The 27,803-nt window shown below is 36.1% G+C and overlaps 2 protein-coding genes and 1 pseudogene across 3 annotated transcripts; 2 read left to right on the top strand and 1 right to left on the bottom strand.

Moving 5' to 3' along the window:
* Positions 1-7,010: 7,010 nt before the first annotated feature.
* LOC147494913 (xyloglucan-specific galacturonosyltransferase 1 pseudogene) lies at positions 7,011-8,682 on the top strand (annotated as a pseudogene).
* A 1,710-nt stretch (positions 8,683-10,392) lies between these two features.
* On the top strand, positions 10,393-14,343 carry LOC147494912 (VASCULAR-RELATED NAC-DOMAIN 6). Its single transcript, XM_086569410.1, has 5 exons — positions 10,393-10,830; positions 10,905-11,046; positions 12,789-12,880; positions 13,226-13,334; positions 13,843-14,343. The coding sequence occupies exons 1-5, from the start codon at positions 10,576-10,578 to the stop codon at positions 14,022-14,024; spliced, it is 780 nt and encodes a 259-aa protein (XP_086425536.1). The 5' UTR covers positions 10,393-10,575; the 3' UTR covers positions 14,025-14,343.
* A 1,147-nt stretch (positions 14,344-15,490) lies between these two features.
* Positions 15,491-21,853, bottom strand: LOC147494911 (Leucine-rich repeat protein kinase family protein). 2 transcript variants are annotated; one of them, XM_086569407.1, is made up of 14 exons: positions 20,714-20,846; positions 20,171-20,279; positions 19,961-20,099; positions 19,786-19,857; positions 19,571-19,714; positions 19,331-19,477; positions 18,746-18,862; positions 18,610-18,674; positions 17,753-18,004; positions 17,435-17,640; positions 17,218-17,350; positions 16,945-17,102; positions 16,155-16,367; positions 15,491-15,974 (listed from the first exon to the last, which is right to left on the bottom strand). In XM_086569407.1, exons 2-14 carry the CDS (start codon positions 20,256-20,258, stop codon positions 15,729-15,731), a joined length of 1,980 nt encoding a protein of 659 aa, XP_086425533.1. In that variant the 5' UTR covers positions 20,259-20,279; positions 20,714-20,846; the 3' UTR covers positions 15,491-15,728. The 2 variants fall into 2 exon arrangements, with proteins under 2 accessions (XP_086425533.1, XP_086425534.1); XM_086569408.1 differs by lacking the exons at positions 20,171-20,279; positions 20,714-20,846 and adding an exon at positions 21,735-21,853.
* Positions 21,854-27,803: the final 5,950 nt, after the last annotated feature.

Genomic DNA, 27,803 nt, shown 5'->3' with positions numbered 1-27,803 from the left:
GACGACAGTGTCTTTCACCATGTATCCCAAGACACTACATCTTTTGGCTTGTGGAAGAAACTCAAAGACCTCTATGAGAGGAAGTCGGGCAGAAACAAAGTGTTGCTCGTTAAGTTTGCCAACACGAAGTACCAAGAAGGTTCTTTAATGTCTGAGCATCTTAACGAAGTACAGACTACCATCAATCAGATGCATTTGATGAAGATTAATTTGGGAGACGAAGTTGAGGCTTTGTTTCTATTAGGCTTTCTACCCGAAAGTTGGGAGACATTAGCAGTCTCTCTACACGGAGCAACCAAGGATAGAATCGTTTCCATGGAGATAGCTATCACATCTTTGTTGAATGAGGAGACTAGAAGGAGTTCAAAAAGTAGCTCCTCTCACACAAAGATCTTTGTCACAGAGAAAAGGGGGAGAAGTAAAAGCAGAAAACCATCTCATTCTAGAGGTGATGACAAAAGTAAATCTAGGGGTGAAGCTAGAACTCCTAAGGCAGAGAGGTAATGTTCATTACTATTGTGCCACCAAGGGTCACTTCAGGTATGAGTGCAGAGCACTGAAGAGGAATGAGAAGAATAATTGTGTACATGAAGACATGGTGCAGAGGAACGAAAACACAGGCAGAGATACTACTGCACTAGTCGATGATCTAGTGGGAATTGTGTCAGATTATGGTATGTGCTGTCTTAGTACCTCAGGCCAGGATACAAAGTGGGTGATAGATACAAGAGCATCCTATCACGTCACACCGTATAGGGGATTTTTCACTACCTACAGCTGTGGTGAATATGGTGAAGTGAAGATGGATAACAGTGGAGTCTCAAAGATTATAGGCATTGGTGATGTTCATGTAGAAACCAATGTCAGCTACACCTTGATAGTCAAGGATGTACGACATGTCCCTGACATTTGGCTGGGAAGTTAGATGACGATGGCTTTATAAATTCGTTTGGTAACGGGGTATGGAAACTGAGCAAAAGTTCCATTGTAGCAGCCAGAGGGAAAAAAATTTGCTCTCTTTACAAAACACAGGCTAGTTTGTGTAAAGCAGAAGTGAATGCGGTAGAAGAAGAAGCTTCCTCCAAACTATGGCACAAGAGATTGTGTCATATGGGCAAAAAATAGATGGAAGTTCTTGCTAAGCAAAAGGTCTTGTCAGACATCAAAGGTACACATTTAAATATATGTACTCACTGTTTGGTTGGAAAGCAACACAGGGTGTCTTTCCAAAGATTCCCGTCTCAAAGAAAGGACAATGTCCTTGAACTAGTGAACACATACTTATGTGGTCCTATAAAAGTGAAGTCCCATGGGGGAGCTTTATACTTCGTGACCTTCATTGATGATGCGTCAAGAAAGGTATGGTCATATAGTTTGAAGACCAAAGATGAAGTACTTTGCGTGTTTGAGAAATTCCATAGCATGGTGGAAGGAGAGATAGGGAAGTTGTTGAAGTGTATTTGCTCAGATAATGGGGGTGAGTACATTGAACCATTTGAAGAGTATTGCCAGAGTCATGGGATTCGTCATGAACAGACCGTTCCCAAGACATTGCAACAGAATGGAATAGCCGAGAGAATTAACAGTACCATTGTAGAGAGGATGAGATGCATGATGTCTCACTCTAAGCTACCTAGAACTTACTGGGTAGAAGCAATGCGTAGAGCCGTACATGTGATCAACCTATCGTCATCAAAGCCTCTGAATAGTGATTATCCAGAGAGAGTATGGTCAGGCAGAGATGTTGATTATAGATACTTTAGGGTATTTGGGTGCAGAGCATTTGTGTATATTTCGAAGGATGAGAGATCCAAGCTTGATGACAAAGCCAAGCAGTGCATTTTTCTGGGTTATGGAAATAAAAAGTTTGGTTACAAACTCTATGATCCGATTAACAAGAAGGTAATCCAAAGTCGAGATGTTGTGTTCTTGGAAGACCAAACCATAGCAGACTTTGAGGAGGGTGAGAAGCTACAAGCTTTCACTAATGATCTTGTTGATTCAGAACCAGAAGTTCCTACTGTGGAACGTGCAGAAGGCATTGAGAATGCAGAGAACCATGAATTTGAAGCTCATGATGAGAATCTTATTACTCATGATGGGATAGAACCTATTGGTATAGAAGATACAGATGAAGTGCATGAACTACCACCTGAGCAAGCAGAAGTGCATCCTCCTAAGGCACCAACAGATGGGGCAAGGAGGTATAACAGAGAGAGACAAGCTTCAACCAGGAATCCACCACATACGTATGTTTTACTATATGATGGTGGAGAACCTATGTACTATCAAGAGGCACTTGAAGGTATAGACAAAGAGAAGTGGTTGAAGGTCATGCATGATGAGATAGATTCTTTGCATAAGAATCACACTTATGAGCTAGTTGAGAAACCAGAAGGAAGAAAAATTCTCAAGAATAAGTGGATCTACAAAGTCAAGCATGAGGAGAATAATCCACACCCAAGGCACAAAGCTCACCTTGTTGTAAAGGGATTTGGTCAAAGGAAAGGTATTGACTTTGATGAAATTTTCTCTCCTGTAGTAAAGATAACTTCTATCCGGGTGGTATTGGGTATGACCGCAAGTATGAACCTAGAGATTGAGCAGCTAGATGTTAAGACAACTTTTCTTCATGGAGACCTTGAAGAAGATGTCTATATGGACCAGCCAGAGGGGTTTGAGGTAAAATGCAAGGAGCACCTAGTATGCAAGCTGATAAAGAGCTTGTATAGGTTGAAGCAAGCACCGAGACAGTGGTACATAAAGTTTGATTCATTTATGGTGAAGCATAGATATAAGAAGTCTGCTTCCGATCATTGTGTATTTGTTCATAAAATTTCTAGACAAGGATTTCATAGTGTTATTGTTGTATGTGGATGATATATTGATAGTTGTCCCAAACATCAACAAGATACCCAAGCTGAAAAAAGACTTAAGTTAGTCCTTTAAGATGAAGGATTTAGGTCAAGCAAAGCAGATATTTGGGATGCAGATCACTCGTGACAGAAAGAATGAGAAGTTATGGCTTTCTCAAGAAAGCTACATTGAGAAGGTGTTGAAGACATTCAACATGGATGAAGCGAAGCCAGTCAGTTGTCCGCTTGGTGCCCAGTTCCGCTTGACCAAAGAGATGTGTCCAAAGGGTGAGTATGAGTAGAGTTAGATAGAAAAGATTCCTTATACATCCGTAGTGGGCAGCTTGATGTATGAAATGGTGTGTACAAGACCGGATATTGCTTTCGCCGTTGGTGTTGTAAGCCGATTTCTGTCAAATCCGGGGAAAGAGCATTGGGAAGGTGTTAAGTGGATATTAAGATATCTCAAGGGCACTTCCAAATCGTGTTTGTGTTTTGGTGGAAGTAAGCCCTTACTTGAAAGCTACACTGATGCAGACATGGCAGGTGATGTTGACTCGATGAAGTCCACCTCCGATTATCTGGTTACTTTTGCAGGGGGAGCAGTTTCTTGGCAATCTAAGTTGCAAAAGTGTATTGCCCTCTCCACTACAAAAGCCGAGTATATTGCAGCCACTGAGTGTTGCAAAGAGATGTTATTGATGAAGAGGTTCTTCGACGAACTAGGGCTAAAGCAGAAACAGTTTGTAGTTCTATATGACAGTTAGAGCGCCATCCATTTAAGCAAGAATCCGAGTTTTCATTCTAGATTCAAGCACATACACGTGCGTTATCATTGGATTAGATAAATACTCAAAGACAAGCATTTGTGCATCGAGAAGATCCATACCGACAAGAACGGGTCGGACATGATGACCAAAGTCTTACCAAAAGATAAGTTTGATGTTTGATGTGCTACCGTCGGAATGGTAGCAGACTCCTCCTGTTGATTTGGAAATTGCATGGAGGTATCCCCCCTCATTGTTCGGGAGGGGGAGATTGTTGGAGTTATCCCTCACATGAGGAGAAAAGGAGTTCGGCTTGCTTGGATAAGCCTGAGGGCGCACGCCCTCCTATTAGTCTTGCTCAAAAAGCGCAGCGCCCATACCTTGGACAACCTCTAGTGTATTTAGGGCGCACACGCTCAACTTTGGCCTTGCCCAAGGCGCGCCCGCGCCTATGCTTATTTTCATCAGGATTTCTATTTTTGCAAAATCGCGAGTTTGCAATATAAGGTTTGGGTTTTTGGCCAAACCTAGCACATGCTGAGACATGAAAAATACACAGCACACAGAGAGGAAACTCAATCTTGAAAGCAATCAAGATTGAGAGATAACATTTACAGAGAAACAACCTTGTAAAGAGAGAGGAGTGATCTAGTAAGGTGAGACTCTGAAAGGAGTGATTGTAATCTTCCTTCCCACTTTATAAAAGGATTAGCTCTTGTGGAAGTAGGCACCATTGGCCGAACCACGGTATATCTTTGTGTTGTGGTATGCTTTTACTACTTTACATTATTATCTGTTGTTAATAGTTGTTTAGCGAGTTGGGCATGTTAGTTTGATTGTGGTAAATATTTAGATTGTTGATCGGAGTTGTTATTGTTCAAATATAAGTTATCTGTGTAGTGGGAAATCGATTGATATCGGTGTTAAACCCCAACAGTTGATACTATGTATTTGAGAATTTAAGAAATACAAGTTGGGGTGTGCCTAAAACCCCTAGCTTCTTCAAAACAAATCTACATAATTTGGCACTTTGGCAGATATTGTTTTGCATCATTTTGAGCAATGCGTCCGCAGATATCATATCTCCACAAGACCACAACAATCCAAAAAGTGCAAAAACAATTAAACAACCCCAAAAACAATATATGTTTTACGAGAAATTCACTTATCTATGGTTCTAACAAAATATAGATTCTTTACTTGCCAGTGGCTTTTTACATCTTCACAAATAACAATGATGATGCAGCCCTCCCTCAATCCCTAGAATATGTATATTGTATAGTACATTGTCAGTACCCTTCACTCTCAACCACTCGTGCCAGACTACGAGTCCAGATTACAAACAGGTTGTGCATACGATCTAAGGTCAGGTTGTCCAAATGACCTAAAAAGCGTAACCGCTGCAAGCTAGTCAACAACATCATTAATGATAGATCATTAACGGAATGAATAAAACAATCATCAAGACAGCGCAAAATAGGGATCTACGCCTATAAAAGGAGGCGACTTCTCCATTCTCAGGGAGAGGCTCACATTTTCTCTATCTCCAACTCAATCACTCAAGATGAACTACGTCTGACTTGATTCTAGTTCATCAGAGAACTGGATACGTAGGCAACTCAGAACACCGACCTGAGTTCAGTCAAACATCTTATACAAATCCTATTATCCAAGATTGTAAGATCGTGACTAAAATGTTGCTTTACATACGTCTACTATGCTGCAACTCTCTAATGCCATAATCTTCTTTGCATTGCAGGAATTTCAAGTATTAGAATGCAGAGTCTACTAACATTCTTGGTAAGGATGCTATCAACGTGACATCACGAAATTAAATTTCCACAATTTGATGTTTAATGACCATAAACCAGAATTTAAGTTCATGGCTTCAATGAGTATTTTATACTTGAGAAAAGGGAAAAAAACTGATTTGTAATCCGTGAGCGGAGCGAACATTTTGGGAGAAGGGGGGGTTATGCGGACAAAAACCAACTTGGTTGGTTTCTCGTCCGCATCGAATCCTCATCTCTTTTCCTTCGTTTTTTTCTTCGTCTCTCTCACTCTCTTTTTCCTCTCCCTCTCCAGACACTCTAAATCTCCACTCCTCCTTCTCCATCTTCCTCTCCCACTCCGCTCACCCCCACTGCTTAGCAAGATACTAGTTAGCTAGATCATCCTGAACGAAGTGAGTTTTTGCGATAGGCACGCCAAAAAGCACTTGTCCGTCTGTCCTTGTCTTTTACTGCCCCTCCAAAAAAAAAAAAAAACTTTCCCTCAACACCCCCTCCATGAGGCTCCATCCTTCTTCTTCCTCAAGACCTCACCCACTTCTTCCTTTCTACTTCATTCGCCCACCGGTTACCGGCCGGTATACTAGTTCTAGAGCGTCATAGTCTGTGGTCTAAGTTTCTAAGTTCTAGGGGGTCATTGATATCTTGATGGTGAAGTAGTTTCCTAATCTATTAAGTTCTAAAATAGAAAACAGGAGGCTTTAAATACATCACTAAGTGCATAACGTGTATTCTCATTCAATATCAATAAAGCTTTAGTTTCTGCTGTACGCGTCTTTTATAAGATTTGTATATATCTTCGTCCTTCATCAGTACAAGCTTTAATTCCTTCACTAATATTCCAACGCATTTTCTCTGTTATATCCCGCATTGTCTTTTCGAGCTCTAACAGTTTATTGGTCAACTCGAGTTGACATGCAGTTGTCCGTTTTATGTTAATTCTAAATGTCGATTTTGGTAATATCGTGTAGAATCAACATACCCAAATACCAAAACCAAACGAATGGCTTCAACTGAGGCACAAAAATCAATAGGAACAAGAAAGATAATAATTATGAGAACGACTGCAGTTGTACAAGTACGTACAGGGATCTTAGTTCAACTCGATTCCAAACTTATCCTTGCCCGGCCGGCCATTTTATCAAGTTGTGTTAAATTAAAATTAGAAAGAGATCTAGGGGCGGGAGCTGAGTTCTGAGTTTTTACGCCTAGTAGAGATTCATTCATTTTGGATGAGTATTAATTTGCATACGAGTGGCCGTTGTGCTAAGAACCAGTGATCCAAGTTGTTACCCCGTCACTTTTACATGTGAGTGCTTGTACTTCATTAGTACACACATTTATGACCACGTTTTGGACTACAATAAAAGGAATCGACTTCGAAATGTGGTACTAAATCCTTCTCTAAGATGAGCTAAAAAACCTAAATTAATCACACTTGCCAGTCTTGATCTATAAGAAATTGGTCAATTGGTAAGTACGTAAAGGTACATCGGACCATGCTTTCACGTTAATAGAAGATTCGTTAATTGGTGGACTAAGACCTTCCCTTCTATAATAACCAGAAATGACTACTCCTAAATCAATCATCTTAAGATATGGCTCTTTTTGTCTCACCGAAAAGAGCCAAAGAATCTAAAGCTGTATCTGCAGCTCTTCTCAACTCACTTCTGAGGGCGACATTGGTCTTTTCAGTGCTCATCCTTATTTGGTCATTTTCCACGGTGATAATATCTGGCTCTTTTGTTCATGTTTGTGTAACATCTCGGAAGCTCAATAATCTTTATTGCCTGTCCGCGGGTACCGAACCCAATTTTGAAGTCCCAATTCCTCTCATTAGCAAAAAAATAATTTCCACTGCCAACATTGTCAAAAATGATGTTGAAAGGAAGGACAGTGTGGAGCCTTTCGATGTTATCCATCGAGTTTCAAATCTAAATCCAAGCAATGTCAGAGAAAACAATGCAAGTAGCTACAGCAAAGATGAGGAGTACTTGAATGCGATAAAAGTAGTTGAAGAACAGCTACAAGTTCATCGTTCTTGGATATCAAGCTCAAGCAACAATATGGCTTGTGATGGACGGGAAATTTTTGTGTATGATTTGCCACCAAAGTTCAATAAAGACCTGGTGGAACAATGCGGGGACATGGTCCTGTGGATAAACTTTTGCAACTATTTGAAAAATGATGCAATGGGTGAACCAATTCCAAAACTTGGGAAGGGATGGCATAGTACTCATCAGTACTCACTCGAACTGATCTTTCACTCAAGGGTGCTAAAGCATCCTTGTAGGGTATACAATGAGAAAGAAGCAAAGCTGTTTTATGTTCCTTATTATGGTGGAATGGATATCTTGAGATGGCATTTCAAGAATGCGTCAAAGATTGTTAAGGATTCATTGGGTTTGGAACTAATGCAATGGCTGAAAATGCAACAACCATGGGATAGAAACAATGGGAAAGATCATGTTTTCGTCTTGGGTAAGATTTCATGGGACTTTAGGCGGCAACAGAATGATCCTGTTTCATGGGGTACAACTTTCTTAGAGCACCATCAAATGCAAAATCCGTTGAAACTCTTGATTGAGAGACAACCATGGCATATTAATGACATTGGCGTACCACATCCAACAAATTTTCATCCACAATCAGACAATGATATTATCAAATGGCAAATGAAAATCATACGTTCGAAACATGATAATTTCATAAGTTTTGCAGGAGCTGCGCGGCCTGATGCCCCCGAGAACATAAGGTCCATTTTGATCAAACAGTGCACTTCTAGAAACGATACTATTTGTCGGTTTCTTAACTGCAGTTCTGCTGGCTGTAGTCAACCAGAGACGGTAATCAAGTTGTTCATGCAATCAGAATTCTGTCTTCAGCCTCCAGGTGATAGTCCAACAAGGAAATCATTTTTCGACTCATTGGTATCAGGTTGCATTCCAGTTCTCTTCAGCCCCTTCACTGCTTACTACCAATATCCATGGCATTTACCACAAGACCACAGTCGATATTCGGTGTTCATAGATCAAGAAGAAGTGAGACAGGGGAATGTCAATGTGGTGGAAACTCTCATGAAAGTGTCCAAAAGGGAGAGAGATGAAATGAGGAGATATATAGTATATGAACTGTTGCCTGGATTGATATATGGGGATTCAAGTTCACAGTTTGACAAGTTTCAAGACGCATTCTCTATATCGATTAACAATCTTGTCGATCGTGTGACTGGGCTGTCATCAAATGCTTAGTGATTTTAGATTGACTGTTTTATTATTTGTTAATAGTCAAAGACTTGTATCAACATTGGCAATTTCTTTTTCTTTTGTGAAATCAACTCCGTGGCATTTGTAGATTTCACACTACAGTACTACACACAATTATTTCAAAATCTTGATGGACACTTAAATTGCACCCTGAGTTCTCTGAATATACTGGTATGCCAACACTAGAATGTCAAAAGTATTGTGTTAATTCCTAAGATTCCGGTTTTAGTCCTTTTACACCCTAGACCAATTTTGTATTGCAATTCACAAATCAAATGGAATAGTGTTTTAGTGCAAATTCAGTCAAACTTGAAAACAAACTTTTGGAAAAAGAATGAAAAATAGCGATAAATCTGTTTTGGAAGAAAATAAATACAAGAGGATAGGATGTAGCAATATTTGGGTTTCATAACCTAATTTCAATTAAAATAGATGAACACAATTGTCATGTTTACTTGCTGTGCAACTGATTACTTCAACAAAGATAAATGTCACTGATTATAAATACTATTATAAAGGCAATTTTCATGGTTTTAAGTGTAAACTGTAAACAATAAGCGACTTCTCTTAGCATAAGGTTTCTCACTTTCTTGTCTTGCCCCAAAACTGCATTTTCTCTAGGGAATTTTCTATAGGGATATTTATTTATAATGTTCTATCTCGGTGTGGTGGGGAAGTAGTATTGCTGATGCAACTTACATTCGGTTTTCCATGTTTAATTTAATGATATTGAAATTTTAACCACTTGGCATGTATGTTTATGCTATTAATTTGCCCACTGGTAACATTACTAATGTTTGTTATCCAATGGTTTTAGTTCGGTACTACCGTGTGTTGTATAACCATTTAACTTTAAATATCAACGCACATGATGGAAATTTCGAAGTTGACGATATATTATAATAATATATTTCGATATTCTCTTCTATCAAAATAGGGGTGTAATACGGGCGGGCTGGGTCAACCGCGGTCAAATAGTGATGGGGTGATGGTTGCAGGGATACAAATCCATTTGGTCCCCAACGGACAGGTGAAGTGTCATGTCTTGAAAGCATTCATCACCCTACCGATTGAAGTTAACTTATGGGGCGGGTTTTGGACGAGTCATCCGAGTTAGGTGGAAATTATCATTTGAACCCAATTTCACCCAAATTTTTTTTTTTTTTTAATTCTGTAAGTAATATATTTCCAATTCACAACATAGAGAAAAAAATGGAATCAATCAATAAAAAATAAACAAATATAAAAAAGCTTGAACTTGAACCCAAAACCATATCTACAAATTTGAAACTTCTTTCTCGTGATTTACTATTTGTAAATTGATTATTTTCCATAACATGATAAAATGAAGATGGGAGCGAAGATCCATGGTACAAAACAATAAAATATAAACTAAAATAATTCGAAATTAATACAATGATGAATGATTCATCTTCTCCAAAATTCGAAAGTTGAATTTGAACTTTTGATATTTGTCAAATGTTCAAACTTGAATATTTGAAATTGATGTTGAACTCATAAGTTTGTGTTCATATATCTCAAATTCCTACAAAAGTTAAAACAAAATATAAACAAAATACAAAAATATTAGAGTTAGAGTCTTGAAATTGTGCGGGTCAACGGGATTAGGTCAACAGCTTTTGACACGGTGCGGGTCGGGCGGTTTGATGGGTCGGATTTGAGCATAGAATCTACACCCATAGCCCGACCGGACGGGACGGGTCTGTTTTCGGGTCGGTACGGATTTGGGTGGCGGGTGAAAACCGGGTAACCTATCGGATCGGATGATGGGCAACGGTTTTTTTTAACACTCCTATATCAAAACCCTAGGGTCAGTTGTTCAAATTTGAGGCAGTGTCTGAAACCCGTTAACAATTTTGGGGGCAGTGAGAGAAAAATGGTGAGCAAAAGGCAAAAACTAGCTAAACAAAAACTGAAAGAAGAAAAGCCAGAACTGTTTCCAAAACCAGAAGCAACACCTCCATCTTTGAAAACCAAGAAGAAGAAAAACAGGCCCAACAAGTTCAAAAAAGGAAGCAAGCACCCACTTAGAGTACCTGGTATGAGACCTGGTGAGAGTTGTTACATTTGTAAAGCCAAAGACCACATTGCTAAACTTTGTCCTGAGAAAGCTGAGTGGGAAAAGAACAAGGTATATACTTTTTAATTGTTTTTTATTTAACTTGTTGTAGTTGTGAATTGATATTGTTGGTAAATGTGGTGTAGATTTGTTTGCTTTGTCGTCGTCGTGGGCATAGTTTGAAGAATTGTCCTAATAAGAATGAGGAGACTAATGAGAACAAGTTCTGTTATAACTGTGGTGAGGCTGGACATTCACTTTCCAATTGTTCTCAACCTCTCCAAGATGGTATGGACTTCTCTGATAAATGCACAATGAGATTATGGATTATTTATGTTGAATTGGGTAAATTTTGAAATTATTGTTTCTTGCTTTTGATAGATTTTTTTCAAGAGGATTTGAAGAGAAATCTTCGCTTTGCTTGTACTTTATTCAACCTACTATGTGTTGTGTATATGTGCTGTAGTTGGCCTTTTTTTTAAAAAAAATTGTTCAGTGTCCGTAGGCATGGGAAGAAAAAAGCTCAATGTAGAGAAAGTATGGAAGAGGTGAAAGTGTTTAATTTTCATTTGTAGCCATTGGAGCTCTTGGAAAAGTGAAAAAAGTGGTTCCTACTGTTTAAATTAGCTGTAGGGGGTAGTAAGGTCAATTGATAAGTGTGTTTGCAGGGGTGGTGGCTACTGCAAAAGTTTGCGAGTGGTTGAATCAGTGGGAGCTAAAAGGAGAAAAGTTCCAGGTTTAGGTAGAGGTAGAGTCATCTATATTGAAAAGTAATGAACCATTGGAGGGGAGCAAATGTAAACGCAACATAGAAATTAGGTTTCTGTAGTTGTAGGAGTGATATACAATATGCATTTTGCTAGGGTCTATATCCCTGTAAAATCTCCAAATTGTGTAAATAGGAGCTAAAAAAATATATTGTTTGTCTATTTGCTGATGCTTAGTGAGACTCCAGAAAATGCCAAGCATCAGAATGTGTCTTCCACATTGTGTGGTATCATTGTGAAGTTTGGAATTCTCGAAATATATTGTCACTAGAATTACATAATTTTCAAATTTATATATGTAAATAAATATTAAGAAATAAATAAATAAACATGCATCCCAAGAACAATCTGACGTTTTTGGCCTTATTTATAAAATATTGTATATTTTGGTTCTTTTAGGTCGGTTTTTAAGTCTATAACCCTATAGTCAAATGACTAAAAGGAAGGAAGTACAGAGAATAGATGGTTTTGTTAACAATTCTAAAGGTTTATTTTGGATTTTTCAAGCTTTTAAAACTGATGTTGAGGAGCAGGTAGTTCAGAAGCTAAATGTGCTGCTTCACATATGGTTTAAAGCAATTTGTTTAGCTTATGACAAAGGAGATGATCAACTCTGTTTTACAATTTACTTACTTATATTGACATAGACTCATAGAGATTATCAATCTCATTTTACCACTAAAGTTTTTTGTGAAGAACCTAAAAAATGTCCTTTTAATCAATTAATAAAAGATAAATGATGCCATGTCAGCAGGACCCTGCTCTCTTTTGGATGAGTAAACCGAAAACATGTAAGTTTATGCCTCAACTACATAGAATGGAGTATTTTGCATCTGGCATCTATTGTTCATTTGCAACTTACTGCAACAAACCAGGATGCCTCTGCACTAGCACAAATTTCCTTGGTATATTAATCGTTCTCTTTTTGTGGAGATTCACATAAAGGCTAAGTTACATTGAAACGGACAGGTGTGTCCGTTTCCGACACGGATACAAAGTCTCTGACACGGTGAAATATAAAAAAATCAGGTATATCACATGCAATGTGTCCGACATGGACACATGGATACGTATCCGACACGGATTATTTTCAAAATATGGTGTGTCCATGTAACGTAGATAGATCATAAAGGTCTCTATTTTACTGGTCTTGTTCTGGCGTGTAATTAGAGTTACGTTTGTTATGCTAGGAAATGGTGCACATAGCCTGGATATGTGTTTGCTTGAATCTCAATAGTGATCATTTTATTTGTTGATGCGCAGGGGGTACAAAGTTTGCCAGTTGCTTCATTTGTAATGAGCGTGGGCATCTGAGTAAGAACTGCCCTAAAAATACCCATGGGATCTATCCAAAGGTATCTCAAGTCAATATTTTGATTTCAAATACTTTATACTATACTAATTGGTTCGACAATTGCATCGGTAATATAGTTATCTATTTATTTTAGTATTTTATGGACACTAGTTCACGTAGCTTCTTCAGGCGGTTAAAGCACCACTAGTTTTTCTAGTTACACTATATTTAGTATTTCAATGTACTTCCAAGTTCAGACTTTCCTAATAACGTTTTAAAAGATTAATTGTTCATCAATTAAATATATAGACTGCTCAGATGTAGATGCTTCATTCAATCCTTTTGTACAAGTTGACTGTGATATGTTTGTATGCCTTACTATTGCCAGTAATATGTTTGAGTACAGGGTGGTTCTTGTAAAATATGTGGTGGGGTCACACACTTGGCTAGAGACTGCCCTAACAAGGTCAACAGAAATTCTATTACGGCTTATGGAGCTGCAAATGTTCGAATAGGTAAGGTTTAATTAGTTCCAGTATGTTTCCTGCATTCTGATGTCATTTATTTATTTATTTAACTAGTTATGATTGATACAACTACGAGTTAAACAAACCGCTAAGAATCAAATATCAAGCTGTATGGCTCTAGGAGGAATAGAGGACTTAGTGTTAAACTAAGGTAACAAAATAAAGACAAAAGCAAACTAACAAAGATGGTTGTTAGGTGATACTCTTAGGGCTAATGCCTAGTATAAGTTCCATGTCGGAATTATTAATGGGTTAGTTAGGTATACCCATGGGGGGGATGTGTAACTAACCCACCCATTATTAATTATGTAGACTCACATTTATTTCGTTCCCATCAATAACAATATTGGCCTAGCTAGTGTGTGTGCTTGTAGTGAAAAGAAACCGTAGACGTATAAGATATTCATGTCTCTAAGGATAAGGGGATAGTTGCATTATTGCTCTCAAATGATATCCGTTATTGTTGATAATACTGATTGAACACTGAATTTCTTAGGTAGTCAAATCACACAGAAACCAACAAGGATTGTATTTGGCGGAGATGATCTTGATGACGATTTCACGGCAGCAGAAGCAAATACTAGTACTGACAAGGATATGATAGTTGATGCTACGAAGACCATTCAAGTGAAACCAAAGAAGAAACAGGGGCCCAAAGTTGTGAACTTTCTTGGCTGATTTATGAAGATAACAGCATTGTTCTATATATTTTCTTTGTTCGAGCAGAGTGAAGAATTTTGATCGTCTGAGTACCAAGTTAGTTAGTGAGTAATGGAAGTTTTTGGTAAGTTATATTCGCTAGTGGATGTTAAATGATCCATCTGATAAAGGTACTTGACCCGGGAAAATGTGTTAGAAGTTGGCAAGTTGCTGAGCAAGGGTGGTATCTGAGTTGATCCGTGATCCATTAAGCTGTATGGAATTTCCCAATCACCCCATTTATGTGTAACACTAATACTATATTCAGTTATGAATTTTACCAAAGATTATTGTTCTTTGTTTTGTTGTGCCCTCATCAAAATTAGTCATCAGAAGCACTTTCAGACACCAAAAATGACCGTGTTATAATTTTTCTAGGAATCCGCCCACTTGCTTAGATCGAGAAATCCGAGATACGCGAGCCTTTAATCTTTATCCATGCTTCCATGCTTAGGTGTTGAAGTGTAACCCACATTCCCAATCAAACCTTCAAGGCTTCAACTCCATTTGATATCGCTGCACGCTTGGGTTAAAAACTTGAGGTTTGTCAATAATAATTAGTCTCTAATCTCGCCATCAACTCTTATTCTCTTTATTTATCAAAGGTTTGTAAATGTTGAGTCGTAGATTTAAGGTAATAGCAGTCTTCACAATGCTATGTAAAATCAGTACTAGCAGTTAGCTCTTTGGCTATAACTCAGCACTAGCAGTTGGCTAGCTCAGGTCCCTTTTGATATCTAAATTCGCCAGACTTTTGTACAATAGACATTGAGAAAAGAGACCTCTGGCTCTGGTATGGAGATCAAATTTGACTAAGGATGATTTCAGGGCCGGCTCTTGCACTAGGCAAGTTATGTAAACAGACCCCCACATTTCCATTTTGATTTATTATTGCTAAAAGAAACTAGACTTTCTTCAACCCATCCTTATTCACTTTGCTGATATAAGGCCTCACTATAAGTTTTCATTTTTATTTTCACGCCATTTTTTGGGTTATTTTCAAAATGAAGTGTAGAATGCATGATAGCACTACATCGAAATATTCACTTAGCAATACAGCACAAGTGGTAGTCTGTGACTCTCTGCTCAAGTCATTCTATGAGACCTAAAACTGTTTCCGGGATTGTGCATCTGACGCAAGAATGGATGCCACATGATACTGACCGTTATACAACTGATGGGCAGTTAAAGAAGTACATTTGTTTGAACACGTTTACACCACCATCTTAACGACCTACTGGTACATACAAAATCGAGTAATGAATGTTTAAAAGCAAGTTTTTGAGCCAACAACTCGTGCAATTGGCTGCTCCACGCTGCCAAATCCAATTAAAATTCGTCAGCTGATTCTACAAGAATAAGAAGATTTACCAACTCATCTATATGACCTACTTATAGAAAATTCTGCTCATTCATATATGAAACAAGATCAAGTGAGAAGGATGTAATGGGAAACCAATAATGTAAATTGTAACATCCTTCGTTCAATGCTTTACAAATTGTAAAACATCTCATATTAGCGAAAGGTATAGACAGATGGAATGTCATGCCTGAAGCTCTACATTTTTTTTAGCATTGTGAGCATCTCCACGAACCAAACGAAAATTTTGAACTAAAAGAAAATGAAAGAAAAGGGGTATTACAAGTGTTATATGTCAGCTCTACATAGTTAGCGCGAACTGGTCATGAAGATAGTGCAAGCTCAGCCCACGCCAGAGGAGACTCTCTAAGTTCTGCGGATATTGAAGTTTCAATTCTGCTCTCCAACATGGGGAATAGTACTTGCATGGACGACCTCTTAGCAGGTTCAGGCTGCAGACAAATGTTCACCACTTCACATATCACTTTGACGTCATCATATTTGAAGTGTTTTAGCTCAGGGTCCACCAGAGAAGACATTACTTCTGGCAACTCCAGATATTGCCTAGCCTGCAGCAAAGAGAGAGATAAGGAGGAATCTCAGTTTCACAGAGTAAATGCTCTATCCAACAGATGTTGTTGGAGTTGGGTTTTAAGTGTATAACCAAGAATTAGTTAATATGATACTTGTAAACCAAAATAGAATTATTGGAATACTCATAGATTCATATTGCTTCAGTGATTTCATACCCAATCAACTAAGCATCCTCTGTCTTTGCAGTAAGAAGGTCTCCCACTAATTATTTCCAGTAAAAGTACCCCAAACGAGAAAATATTGGCTTCGATATCCAGATGGCTTGGCTCAAGAGAATCTGGAGACTCGCAAATAACACCACTTCTGATAGAATCTGTGCTCTTTCCTGATCTTGCGAAAACAGCCTTCCAACTTTCAAAATCAACCAGCTGCACAAGTAACAGCAGCTAAGAGACAAGCAATATTTGGCACATGTGTGGTTTATTGTTAACCTTATCTTCTGTACATTAAAGAGACATTGTGGCTTACTACTAATACCAGATAAACATCTTAAGACGTGTCAACTGCATATCATATTGAATTACTTTTTGAATAGTAGAACATCAAATTACTTATTCAATCCCATTGTGCATTATTTTGGACATAGTTCATCAATCCAAATTTCAGTACCTCCACAGAAGAATATGAAAAGGAAATGAACTTAAAACTCTGGAAATATTCTGATTAGAACTGAAGTCTGGAGCCACCACAAAGCTCCGTCAAGTACTCAATTCAGTTACATACGAGCCATTACTTTTCAAGGATTACAAAGAGCATTTTGTTGCAAAGTAATTTTAGGCTTTTAGGTCCTTTTCTCAATATTCATTGTTCAAGTAAAACGAAGAAAACTGCTTGTGCAGATAGACAAGTTCTCTTGACTCGTTCGAGCATATGTAGATAGACAAGTTTAACATATCGCGAATGCTGGATTAAGTTGCGTGTGCAGATAGACAAGTTTGAGAATACCTTTGGAGAAAAATCCTCTGTAAGATAGACGGCACTAGAATTAAGCTCGGATATCACAAATGGTGGATTAAGTTCTGTGTGCAGATACTTTAAACCACGGGCAATGCCAATAATGATTCTCATCCGCCGAGCCCACGATAATTGACAACCTTCACCATCTGCAGTAAAAGATGGATTTGTGTTTCTTCAAAACATGATGGACTGGTCAAGTAACTAACCTGCTATAAAATAATCAAAGATGGAAAAAAAAACAAAAGAATAGTAGAAACTTACATTGGAGGTGCTCATATAATGTCCCATTTGATGTGTATTCAAAAACAAGCATCCTTGAAAAGGGGGTACTCTCACTGCAATAACCAAGTAACTTCCCTGTGTTTTCATGATTTAATCTTGCCAAATCTGCAACCTGAAATGTGATTGTGTTAAGAAAACTAAATAAAAACCAAGTAGGAGTTGTTGCTATACGAAGCTACAATCAACAATCGCAGACCTCTTTTTGATAATAAAGTTCAAGATAGCCAGTCCAGTACTCTTCCTTGATGCACAGGGATATCACTGCGATTTCTTGCCCATCTTTTACAACGCCTTTGTAGACCAGACTGTCTGGAGAGGAGCCAATGATGTTGCTAAAATCTTCACAAGCTACTTCAAGCTCCTGCCTGCTCCACCTCTTGACATCCTTCACCAACGCAGGATCTATTTGAAAATCACAAAGGAAAATGGTATAAGAATTGTATAAGCAGGTTATGCTTAAAAAAACATGAAACGGACTAGCAACATGTGGTTGCAATGCGAGTGACAAACTAACCTATGTATATTATCATCTGGTCTTTCCCACTGGATGCTTTCTTCCGAGGGATTGTCACTGGAGACTTCCCTTTACATTTTGTCAAAGCTGTAATAATAGCAAAAAGCAAAACAAAACCCACGGTAGTTCCTGTTGCAATTTCCAGAGCTAAAAGCCAGGTAGGTCTTGATGCATTCTGATGCTTAACATGTTCCGCATGTCGGTGGTCTGAGTTTGATGCCGATGGATGCCTTTTTTCAGGTGGAGTAACACCTATAATAAGGAAATAGCTGAGACCAATCATATTCTACTCCCACACTGTTTAAAGGGTACAGAAAAGTTTAATCAAAGATGATTTACAAAAGCAGGGCTTTGATGCACAATCTACTGAAAGAACACCGCGGGGTTTAACTTAGGACTATGGTCCAAAAGAAATAAACCAGGGTAAAAACTCAGTGGGACTTCACCTAGTTAAGAAATCAGGAATCATTTTGAACTGCTGATAAGATAATCATTCTGGTTTCAACTTATTTGAAAGAGTGCATTCATTGAGAAAAAAGAACATGATTGAGATGAAGATGAAATAAATGTCATATTAATAATCAATTTTATAACTTGAGAGTACTTAATCAGGCACTTGAATGAACTACTCATCAATGGGAATGTTGGATCCTTTTTCAGGATGGTTTTAGCTGTCCATGGATTGTTGGATCTTTATTCTGGATGGTAGGATAGTTTTCACTAGCTAAGGTTGTTTCAGGATTTCACCCTATATGGGTACATCTTCATGGACATTCTCTCACATATCAGCTGCATACATGTTGTCTCCTTTCCACTTGGGGGTCAAGTGAATATGAGAAAGGCCATGATATACATACCACATTGGTGAGCTGAACGCTGTTCTGGATTCTTGTCTTGGAAGCAGTTCCCCTGAAAGCTTGATCTGAAAATAATCAAAAGTTTAAAGTCGCTGGAACTGGAAGATGCCATATAGCAAAGTCTCAAGAGAGGTACCTCGGGAGATAATTCAGGCACTCTGGTATTTTCCCAATAAAGAAGTTATTCGAAAAATCAGCAACTTTTAATTGCGAAGATCGACAAAAACCTGTCCCAGATCCACCAGAGACAAACCTGAAGAGGAATTTATCAGAATCAAATAACATTTAGCAAAAGAATGTTGTGTACTAGAACAAGTCAGTATCTCAATAAACATTCAGAACATAACAACAGAGCAAACATGAAAGAAATTCTCAACTCACTTTACTGGAAGGTACAACCATGTAGACTGACAAGTGCAAGTCAGTATCACTCCATTTAATAATTAAAACTTAAACACGGTTGTTATGCTTGCATAGACACATAAATTAACCATACTTATAGCGATCCTTGAAAATAGAAGAAAAAGAATAAATGTTATCCTTTATCTAGAGTAGCCAATGGGTGAAAGAAGAAATATTAAAAAATAATAATAATAATAATAATTTCAAAAAACAAATGAAAGAAAGCAGGGTTTGTTAAAAAAATCATAATCATACATAAGTGTAATGTACTAAATATATTGCAAAATTAGTAGAAAGGTAGCTGGATTGCATGACTTACATTCCTCGCATGTTAGAAGAATAGCTTGAGCTATTAGCAGGAACAGCTCCTTGAAGTTTATTCTTATCCAGCCGAAGCTCAACGAGGTTCCTCAAATTCCCAAACTCGGGAGGCACACGCCCAGTTAATGCATTCGATTGAAGATAGCTGGTTTAATACAACAAATTAGTTGATCATGCACAAAAAGATTTTAAAACACACAGACAACGTTAGATGACCCAATCGATAGGGGAGGCCTACATTTTTGCCGTGCTGGCCAGATTTCCAATCTCTGGAGGAATCGGACCAGAAAGCTGATTCGCTCCCAAATCCAAAACCTGAAGGTTCCTCAACATGCCAATTTCTTTGGGTATTGTCCCAATAAGATTGTTTTGGGGTAGAATTCTGCAAAATAACACTAATTAAAAAGAGTAAAATGAGCCAAGTCAATTCTCGTAGTGTAAAATAATACATACAGCTCTTGCAAGGAAGTCAATAAGCCCAATTCTGGTGCAAGGAATCCTTTCAAAGATGAACCAGAAAGATTCCTGCAAAATGAATTAGTCTATATATTTCAAAAGTTTCAACATATATATCTTCCATTCATCAACATATACAAAGTAAATGCAGTCATAACAAAATGATACTTACAAGGTAAGAGTATGATTATCAGTGACAGAACAGTAAATTCCACTCCAGTTACAAGGATCTGAATCAAGTGAATTCCAATTCGACAAAACGAAATGAGGGTCTTCATATATAGCTTCTTTAAAAGCAGTAAGAGCCCAAACTGTTTCAAAACAAGAGCCAGTTAGAAAACAAATAACACCATCCATGTAATGTAATGTAATCAACACATACCTTCACTTGAAGTAAATGAATCACAGGTAACAAAAACAACACCTAAAATTACCCATACTAGTTCAAATGTACCCAAAAATCTCCCCATCTCTATCAACCAAGTTTCCCCCATGGACCAAAATATCGCCGATATATCCGATATATCGCCGATATATATCGGTATTTTGGTACACCGACATCGATATTTCCGATATATATCCACCGAATATAGAACTATTTTTTTTCCGATATATATCGGGATTTCCGATATGAAACTTTATATCGCCGATATAATCGATATTTCCGATATAATCGATATATATCGGTTGACTTTTTGACCATTTTAAAATATAAATCCGATATTTCCAATATATTTCCGATATATATCCGATATTTCCGATATTATATTTCCAATATTTCCGATATTTTCGATATTTTAAATAGTTTGGACTGGTTACCAAAAAAAATAGATATATCCGAAATATCCGATATATCCGATATATATCGGTTTTTGGGTACACCGATATATTCATCGATATCGATATTTTGGGCCTTGGTTTCCCCAAGCTCAAAACCTTAAAAAAAACTCTCTACTGTCTACTATCAAAACTCTGTGCACAATGTGTCTGTGCACAATGTGTAACTGAACTTTTCTGCCTGCAAGATAATGAAAGGGGATGCCCAACAACAATAAATGCTAAAAACTGAAAGCAAGGTTTAAGGCATTTGTTTATATGAGTCTAAATGAGTGAATGAAAGATCTGACAAGACTAGAGAGTTTGGTCAGGTTGGCATAAGAGTAAAGTCTTTAAATATTTGAGTTGAAACAGCATTTTGACATATAAAGATTTTTTTTTTTTTTTTTTTTCTTCTTTTGCCTAGGGAGAAATGAGGGCCAACTTGTTTTTGAGTGTTTTTTGGGTGGAGTTATGATTGCCTTTACAGGAAAGAATTTGCCATCTTAAGAAGTTTCTCAGTAGCTAATGAGTTCAGTATTAGTGTGTGTGTGTGTGTTTTTTTTTTTATAATTATTTTGACTTTTGAGATTTATTTATGATAATATATAAAAAATAAAAAGAGATTAAAAGTTTGGTTGGATTTTTTAAAGTTTGATGTATTCATCTTTTATAATCACACAAATGTCTACCAACTTTTAACAAAATGATTTATTAATCCATTCTAGGAGTGTGCTAAAAAAAAATTTGAAATTCAAAACTTCACATTACAAGGGAAAGTCATTGATTAAGTTATAGTAGACTTCTTTCTTACTTAAAATCCTTAAAATGGGAATTCAAAACTTCATAAACAATCAATATGAGATGAGGTCTCCTACTAGAGTGCACAATTTTATCATTTTCAAGTACACTAATTCTTCACATCTACTTCCAAACTCACACAGACATGCCTTTGACATGCTCACCATACTCATGAAATCTTAATGTTTTGTGTTCTGTTATTGTTATGGTCTTATAGTATAGACTATAGACTAATTTCAACCTAAAAATAAGTTACCACACACACACACAAAAAAAGGTCCCCAAAAAACAACAACAAACTTGGATAATTAGGTATGGGATGGTAGGACCTGGAAGTGGAGTTTGTGTGCTTGTGCCCCTGATCTTGTGGCGCATGGCGCATCTTTAGCGCACGTTAGTGCTTTAGCAACCAACCTATCATGTAGTGCACAAGATTCAAAGATGGTACGATTTTTAGTTTCTCGTCAAAATATCGGAATAAAGTAACATTAATTTAATGATAAGATGGACAGCTGTCGATAAGATGTTTGGTAAAATTTCTGTTACAGAATGAATATATATTTCCGTGGTCCTTGCTATAACTTAAGTGGATCATAACTTCCCCAAAGAAAAAGCACGTAAATTTCCTGCCATATGTATCCTACTAAACGGTTCACATAGCACGACCAACTCAAAAACCAATCTAATTTGAATTATGAAGATATCCACAAAGGCCAAATAAAGTGTCTCTTTTGTTTGATAAACCAAATCCATTGATTTTTGGTCTAGAGAAAAACGAATTGTGCAATTGGGGTATGAGTTTCATTGCTTACCATTGTTGTACAGTTACACTAGCCCAAACATGTTTTTTGTTCTTTAACACCTTGAAACAATTTCAGATTTCTTAGAACCATTCCATTATTTGAGATCTTTTCAAGTTAATGTAATTTAATGAAAATTTTAGATTGCCTTAAAATAAAAAGTTCAAAAGCAACCTGTAAAAAGCCTGTTTCCATTGACTGTTGTTATACAAATCCAGAAAAAAGGATAAAATGGTAATTGACAATGGGGATTAGAAAAAGGGTGTATTATGGGTATTCTATATTATTTGGGTGGGGGAAGAATATGATTGTTAGGGGTGAATATATCGTCACCCCAACTTGATTCTTCTTGGTCCCTTCTTTGAACAGATGCCGGACGCATTCATAAAACCGATCAGAGTGATTGGTGTGGGTATAAATTTTCATCAATCTTGTTTCAGAATTTTGCCCCACACGTTGAACACGGACCACCTGATTCTTGTTTGGCTCTTAATGTTTTTCTCGCATGGTATCCAAATCAAGTCATCTGGTCTTTGGTAATTGGTACTATGCGACTGGAGGAGTGGTCACTGGTTTGTCTAATTTTAGTAATGACTAGATTTTTTACCCGGGCATACGCCCGAGATCTATTAAATATTTTGTGTGATGAAAAGGCTTTACAAAATGTCTCACACAAATTTTCAAATCGAGAATATATTTTTATTGAAAATAAACCGAAATCGTTTGATTATGGTGCATAAGTCTTTCGGAAACTAAGGATCAAATTGAGATAGTATCTTCACTTTGTGGTTTAGGATATTAATCCGTAATTTTTCAAATGGAATTATCTTAAACTCGATCTAGCTTGTATAATAGTTTTCTTAGATTTATAGTGATTTATTAGTAAATCATCGCTTAAACTTACGTAGTAATGTGTACAAATCACTAAAATATCTATCAAATCACTAAAAGCAGATTGATTGTTTCCATATCTTCAAAGAATACAGCGTCTTACTCCCACTTGAAAATATTTATCACATGAGCGTGTTCTAACGATGAATTAATGAATACAAAAAAAATTCTCTTTCAAGAAAATGCATTCACCTACTTAGAATATTATCCCAATTATTTTCTCTTTTTCTAAGTGATTGTTTATATACATGCAAAATATACTTATTCAATTCCAACATGAATAACATAGAAGATCATGTCGTTCAATGTCTATCGTCAATGTGAACATGTCAAAGTCTTAACGTAAGATTGGGTGGGTAAAATGAGTAATGATCATTAATTTTCATATTTGAACAATCTAATAATCAAATGGATGGAAGAAGAGTGTGACTTTCAAATAACATTCCCTTTCCAAACTTGAAGCTTCTAACACACACCTTGAACTTACAATAAAATGCTCAAATATTCCATCTTATTTCACATTTTTCTTTATTTCTTATAGTATATTTATATATTCTCAATGTTTCTGCAAGCACATTGCAAAACAAAGTTCAGATGAAGAAATAGTACCACAAAGTTCTTCCAATATTGCACTAATGTTGAAAGGGTTAAGTTTGATAGTATCAATAAAGTGTCACAAAAATAAGTATAATAATAATTAACACAAACACTCTTCACTCTTTTGGACCAAATAATTATCATCCATCAATTATCAGTAGAATACTCGTAAGAATTTTTAAGTTTCAATATAATTTACTTTAAAATATAATTATTAAAATTCCTACAACCAAAAAATGTTTAGGTGGCTCTCTTTGCAACCAAAGTTTGTTGTGTATCGAATAAAGGTTGTTGAGCTATTGTAAGTTCAACTATAGTTCCATCGCTTTGAAATGCTAATCACAATGCAAATTCAATAATAGGTTTCTTATGCAATACCAAGAGTAGCTCGTATAGGACATCATATTATTATACAACTTGGCAAGATCCTACTCCATGATGATATGAACATTCTATAAGCATCCACACCCATTTATGAAGTTAGAGAGGTGAAACATACTTGGCAGGATCCTACTCCATGATATGGACATTCTATAAGTATCCTGACCCATATCTTTTAGCATTATCACATCTTCCTACACTCAGAATGAGTACAAATTTTGAAAACTTATTTTTAGCACTATCCCATTTTCCTCTACTTGGGAAAAAAAGGAACAAAACTTAGGAAACCAAAGATAGCCGCCTCGATTAGTTAATTTAATCATCGCTCCTGAATGAAGTGATTCACTTACAGTATCTTGTATTTGTTATAAGAGTCAGTTCCAATTTATGTTCGAGATTTGAAATGAAATGTAAGAAGGTTGTATGTATTCAGTTCAAAGAAAGCCAATGTTGTTTATAAATGAAATTAGTTAAGTACATATACTTAAGGTTTTGCTTACCATTTGGGCCCTAAAAGAAATCGTCCCCAGTGCCAAATAAAATTTTGCTTTTGAGTTCATTTGTGTTTCCCAATGATATCCGAATACAAAATCTAGATTGTTATAGTCAGCTCTTATTGTGATGGAAAAAGCTCTATGAATTCACATGTAAATGTACTATATTGCTCTATATATATTGAATAGAAAAACAACATCACATGCATAACCACCATTCATTACATCTACATGTCTTCCAAATATGACTATCGGTGATTGTCCGATCCTTTCAATTCATAGTATTCTTAAACCGATAAAAGCACATTTATCTACATTAATGAGAAAGAACTTGGGAGAGTTTGCACCTTAGCATTTGATCTCGTGTTAAGAATCGAAAGTGTTGAGTGTATGTATGTGAGAGGTTGTATTTGGATGATTATTAAATATATCATTAGATTGTCTAAAGAAACAATGTCATACAAAGAAAAAACACCCCTTCATAATAAGTTGGTGTTCAAAGGTTTAGACTTTCAATATGTATTATCATATTGTAGCCCTGCATGTGTTTGAAAATCAAAATGAGATCCAAGAAAGAAAAGCGAAAAGGAATAAAAGTGTATATGTTAAAAATATGAGAGTCGTGATGGGTATTGGGGCACTTTCGAGAAGTATATTGGTTTACTTCTTAAGAAGTTAATAACCAACAACAAATGCAAATTCTAGGTATATGAAAGGGTTATGCGGATAACATTTGGAGTGTTCTAATTCGGTATATCTCACATAATTCTTAGAAAATATGGGGAACCGTCGGAAGCTGATTTTACACCCTATAATAAGTTATTAACTGAAGAATATGTAGTGTTTTTGAAGCCACGTTAAGGATATATTGGAAATAAGTCAGTGCTTTATCATAGACACTAAAAGTGTATGATTTGTAATAGGAAATTAGCTTATACAAATAATCTATTTTTTAGCAATTTTTTTTTATTTGATAAAATATATAAGAATTTGAACACTAAAAGTGTTTGATTCGTAATAGGAAATTACTTTCTACAAATAACCTATTTTTTAGCAATTATTTTTATTTGATTAAATATATAATAATTGGAATCACTCAAACTCTCTAAATATAAGAATTAGAAATACACTCAGACTCTCCAAAGAGGTTCTATGTATGTGGGATTGTAGGCTATTAGAAAGGACTATATTTCATATTAGAGTGCCACATAGGAGAGAGAAAAAACTAACTCTTATATTAGAGTGGCACATAGGAGAGAGAAAATACTAACTCTCATATTAGAGTGCCACATAGGAGAGAGAAAATCCTTCATTGGAGGTCTTTGCTTTAGTATATAGACTAGATTTTGGACCCGGGCATACGCCCGGGATCTATTAAATATTTTGTGTGCTTAAAAGGCTTTACAAAATGTCACATACAAATTTTCGAATCAGAATATATTTTTATTGAAAATAAACCAAAATACGTTAATGAGCAGCGATTATAATGTATAAGTACTTGGGAACTAAGGGATCAAATTGAAATAGCCTCTTCACTTTGTGGTTTAGGATATTAATCCATAATTTTTAAATATAATTATCTCAAACTTGATCTAGCTTGTATAATAGTTTTATTAGATTTATGATAATTTAGTGGCAAATTTTCGAATCAGAATAGATTTTTATTAAAAATAAATTGAAATACGTTAATGAGCAGTGATTATGGTGCATAAGTACTTGGAAACTAAGGGATTGAATTGAGATAACCTCTTCACTTTGTGGTTTAGGATATTAATCCGTAATTTTCAAATAGAATTATCTTAAACTCGATCTAACTTGTATAATAGTTTTATTATATTTATGGTGAGTTAGTGGCAAATTTTCGAATCAGGCTATATTTTTATTGAAAATAAGCCGAAATACGTAAATGAGCAGCGATTATGGTGTATAAGTACTTGGAAACTAAGGGATCAAATTGAGATAGCCTCTTCACTTTGTGGTTTAGGATAATAATCCGTAATTTTCAGATGGAATTATCTTAAAATCGATCTAGCTTGTATAATAGTTTTATTAGATTTATGGTGATTTAGCGGTAAATCATTACCGCTCGGCTTACGTACTAATGTGTACAAATCTCTAAAACAGATGGATTGTTTCCATATCCTCAAAGAATACACTACTCCCACTTGAAAAGATTTATCACATGAACGTGTCCTACAAACGGGTGTCGTTATATTAAATTATTCTAAAAAATATTAGCAGCTATGTATAGCTATGAGATATGAAAATTATATTAATTACTCATTTAAATTTCTTGCACCACTTTCTATAAAAAGAAAGCATCAAACCTTGATAAAATTCATCGACTTCTTTTTATTGTTAGGTTTAACAATAGAAGTTTGATTGAAGTTTTGTGAGAATATCCATTGTCGCGAAGATAATATTGAAGCTACTTGAATAGCAAGACATTTCCAATCACAATAAAAGAATTAAGATAAACACTACTTAAATGCAAAACTATATTTGTCGAGATATTTATTTCCCTACATATAATATAAATATGTTTTAGGGTTATTAGTTCAATGCATTTGCATCAAGTTTTTATTTTTGAGGTTAGTTTAATGTAATACGTTGCATCCGGTTTTCAATTTCTCATTAATTATTCTTTGAGGTTAATTCAATGCGGTTGCATCAAGTTTCGATTTCCGTTAATTATTATTTGAGATTAGTTGATTGCAATTGCATCTACTTTATGATTTTCGTTAGTTATTCATTAAAGTTAATTGATCTGATTGCATCCAGTTTTCAATGTTTAGTTAATTAGTATTTGAGATTAGTTCATTGCATTTGCATCCAAGTTCCAATCTCCGTTAATTACTCTTTTTAAGGTTAGTTCAATACATCTGCATCCAGATTCTGATTTCCCGTCAATTATTTTTCTAGGTTAGTTCGATAGTTTACAATTTCTATACAGTTTGCATACATGTAAGAGTCTGTTTTTATAAACTCACTTTCATTTTGGGTTCCTAAAATTTATGCTTTAAGGTAAGTGCGATGCAGTTACATCCGACTTCTGATTTTCAGTTAACTATTTTTTTGAGGTTATTTCAATGCATTTGCATCCAATTTTTGATTTTCCATTAGTTAATCTCTGATTTTAATTTAATGTAGTTGCACCCACCATTAATTATTTTTTGAGGTTAGTTCAATGCAATTTCATCAAATTTCCGATTTTATGTTAATTGTTATTTGAGGT

The sequence above is a fragment of the Coptis chinensis genome, chromosome 6 (assembly GCF_015680905.1).
Source record: "Coptis chinensis isolate HL-2020 chromosome 6, ASM1568090v1, whole genome shotgun sequence".
Taxonomy (NCBI): domain Eukaryota; kingdom Viridiplantae; phylum Streptophyta; class Magnoliopsida; order Ranunculales; family Ranunculaceae; genus Coptis; species Coptis chinensis.
This window is presented reverse-complemented; position numbering and strand designations above follow the sequence as displayed.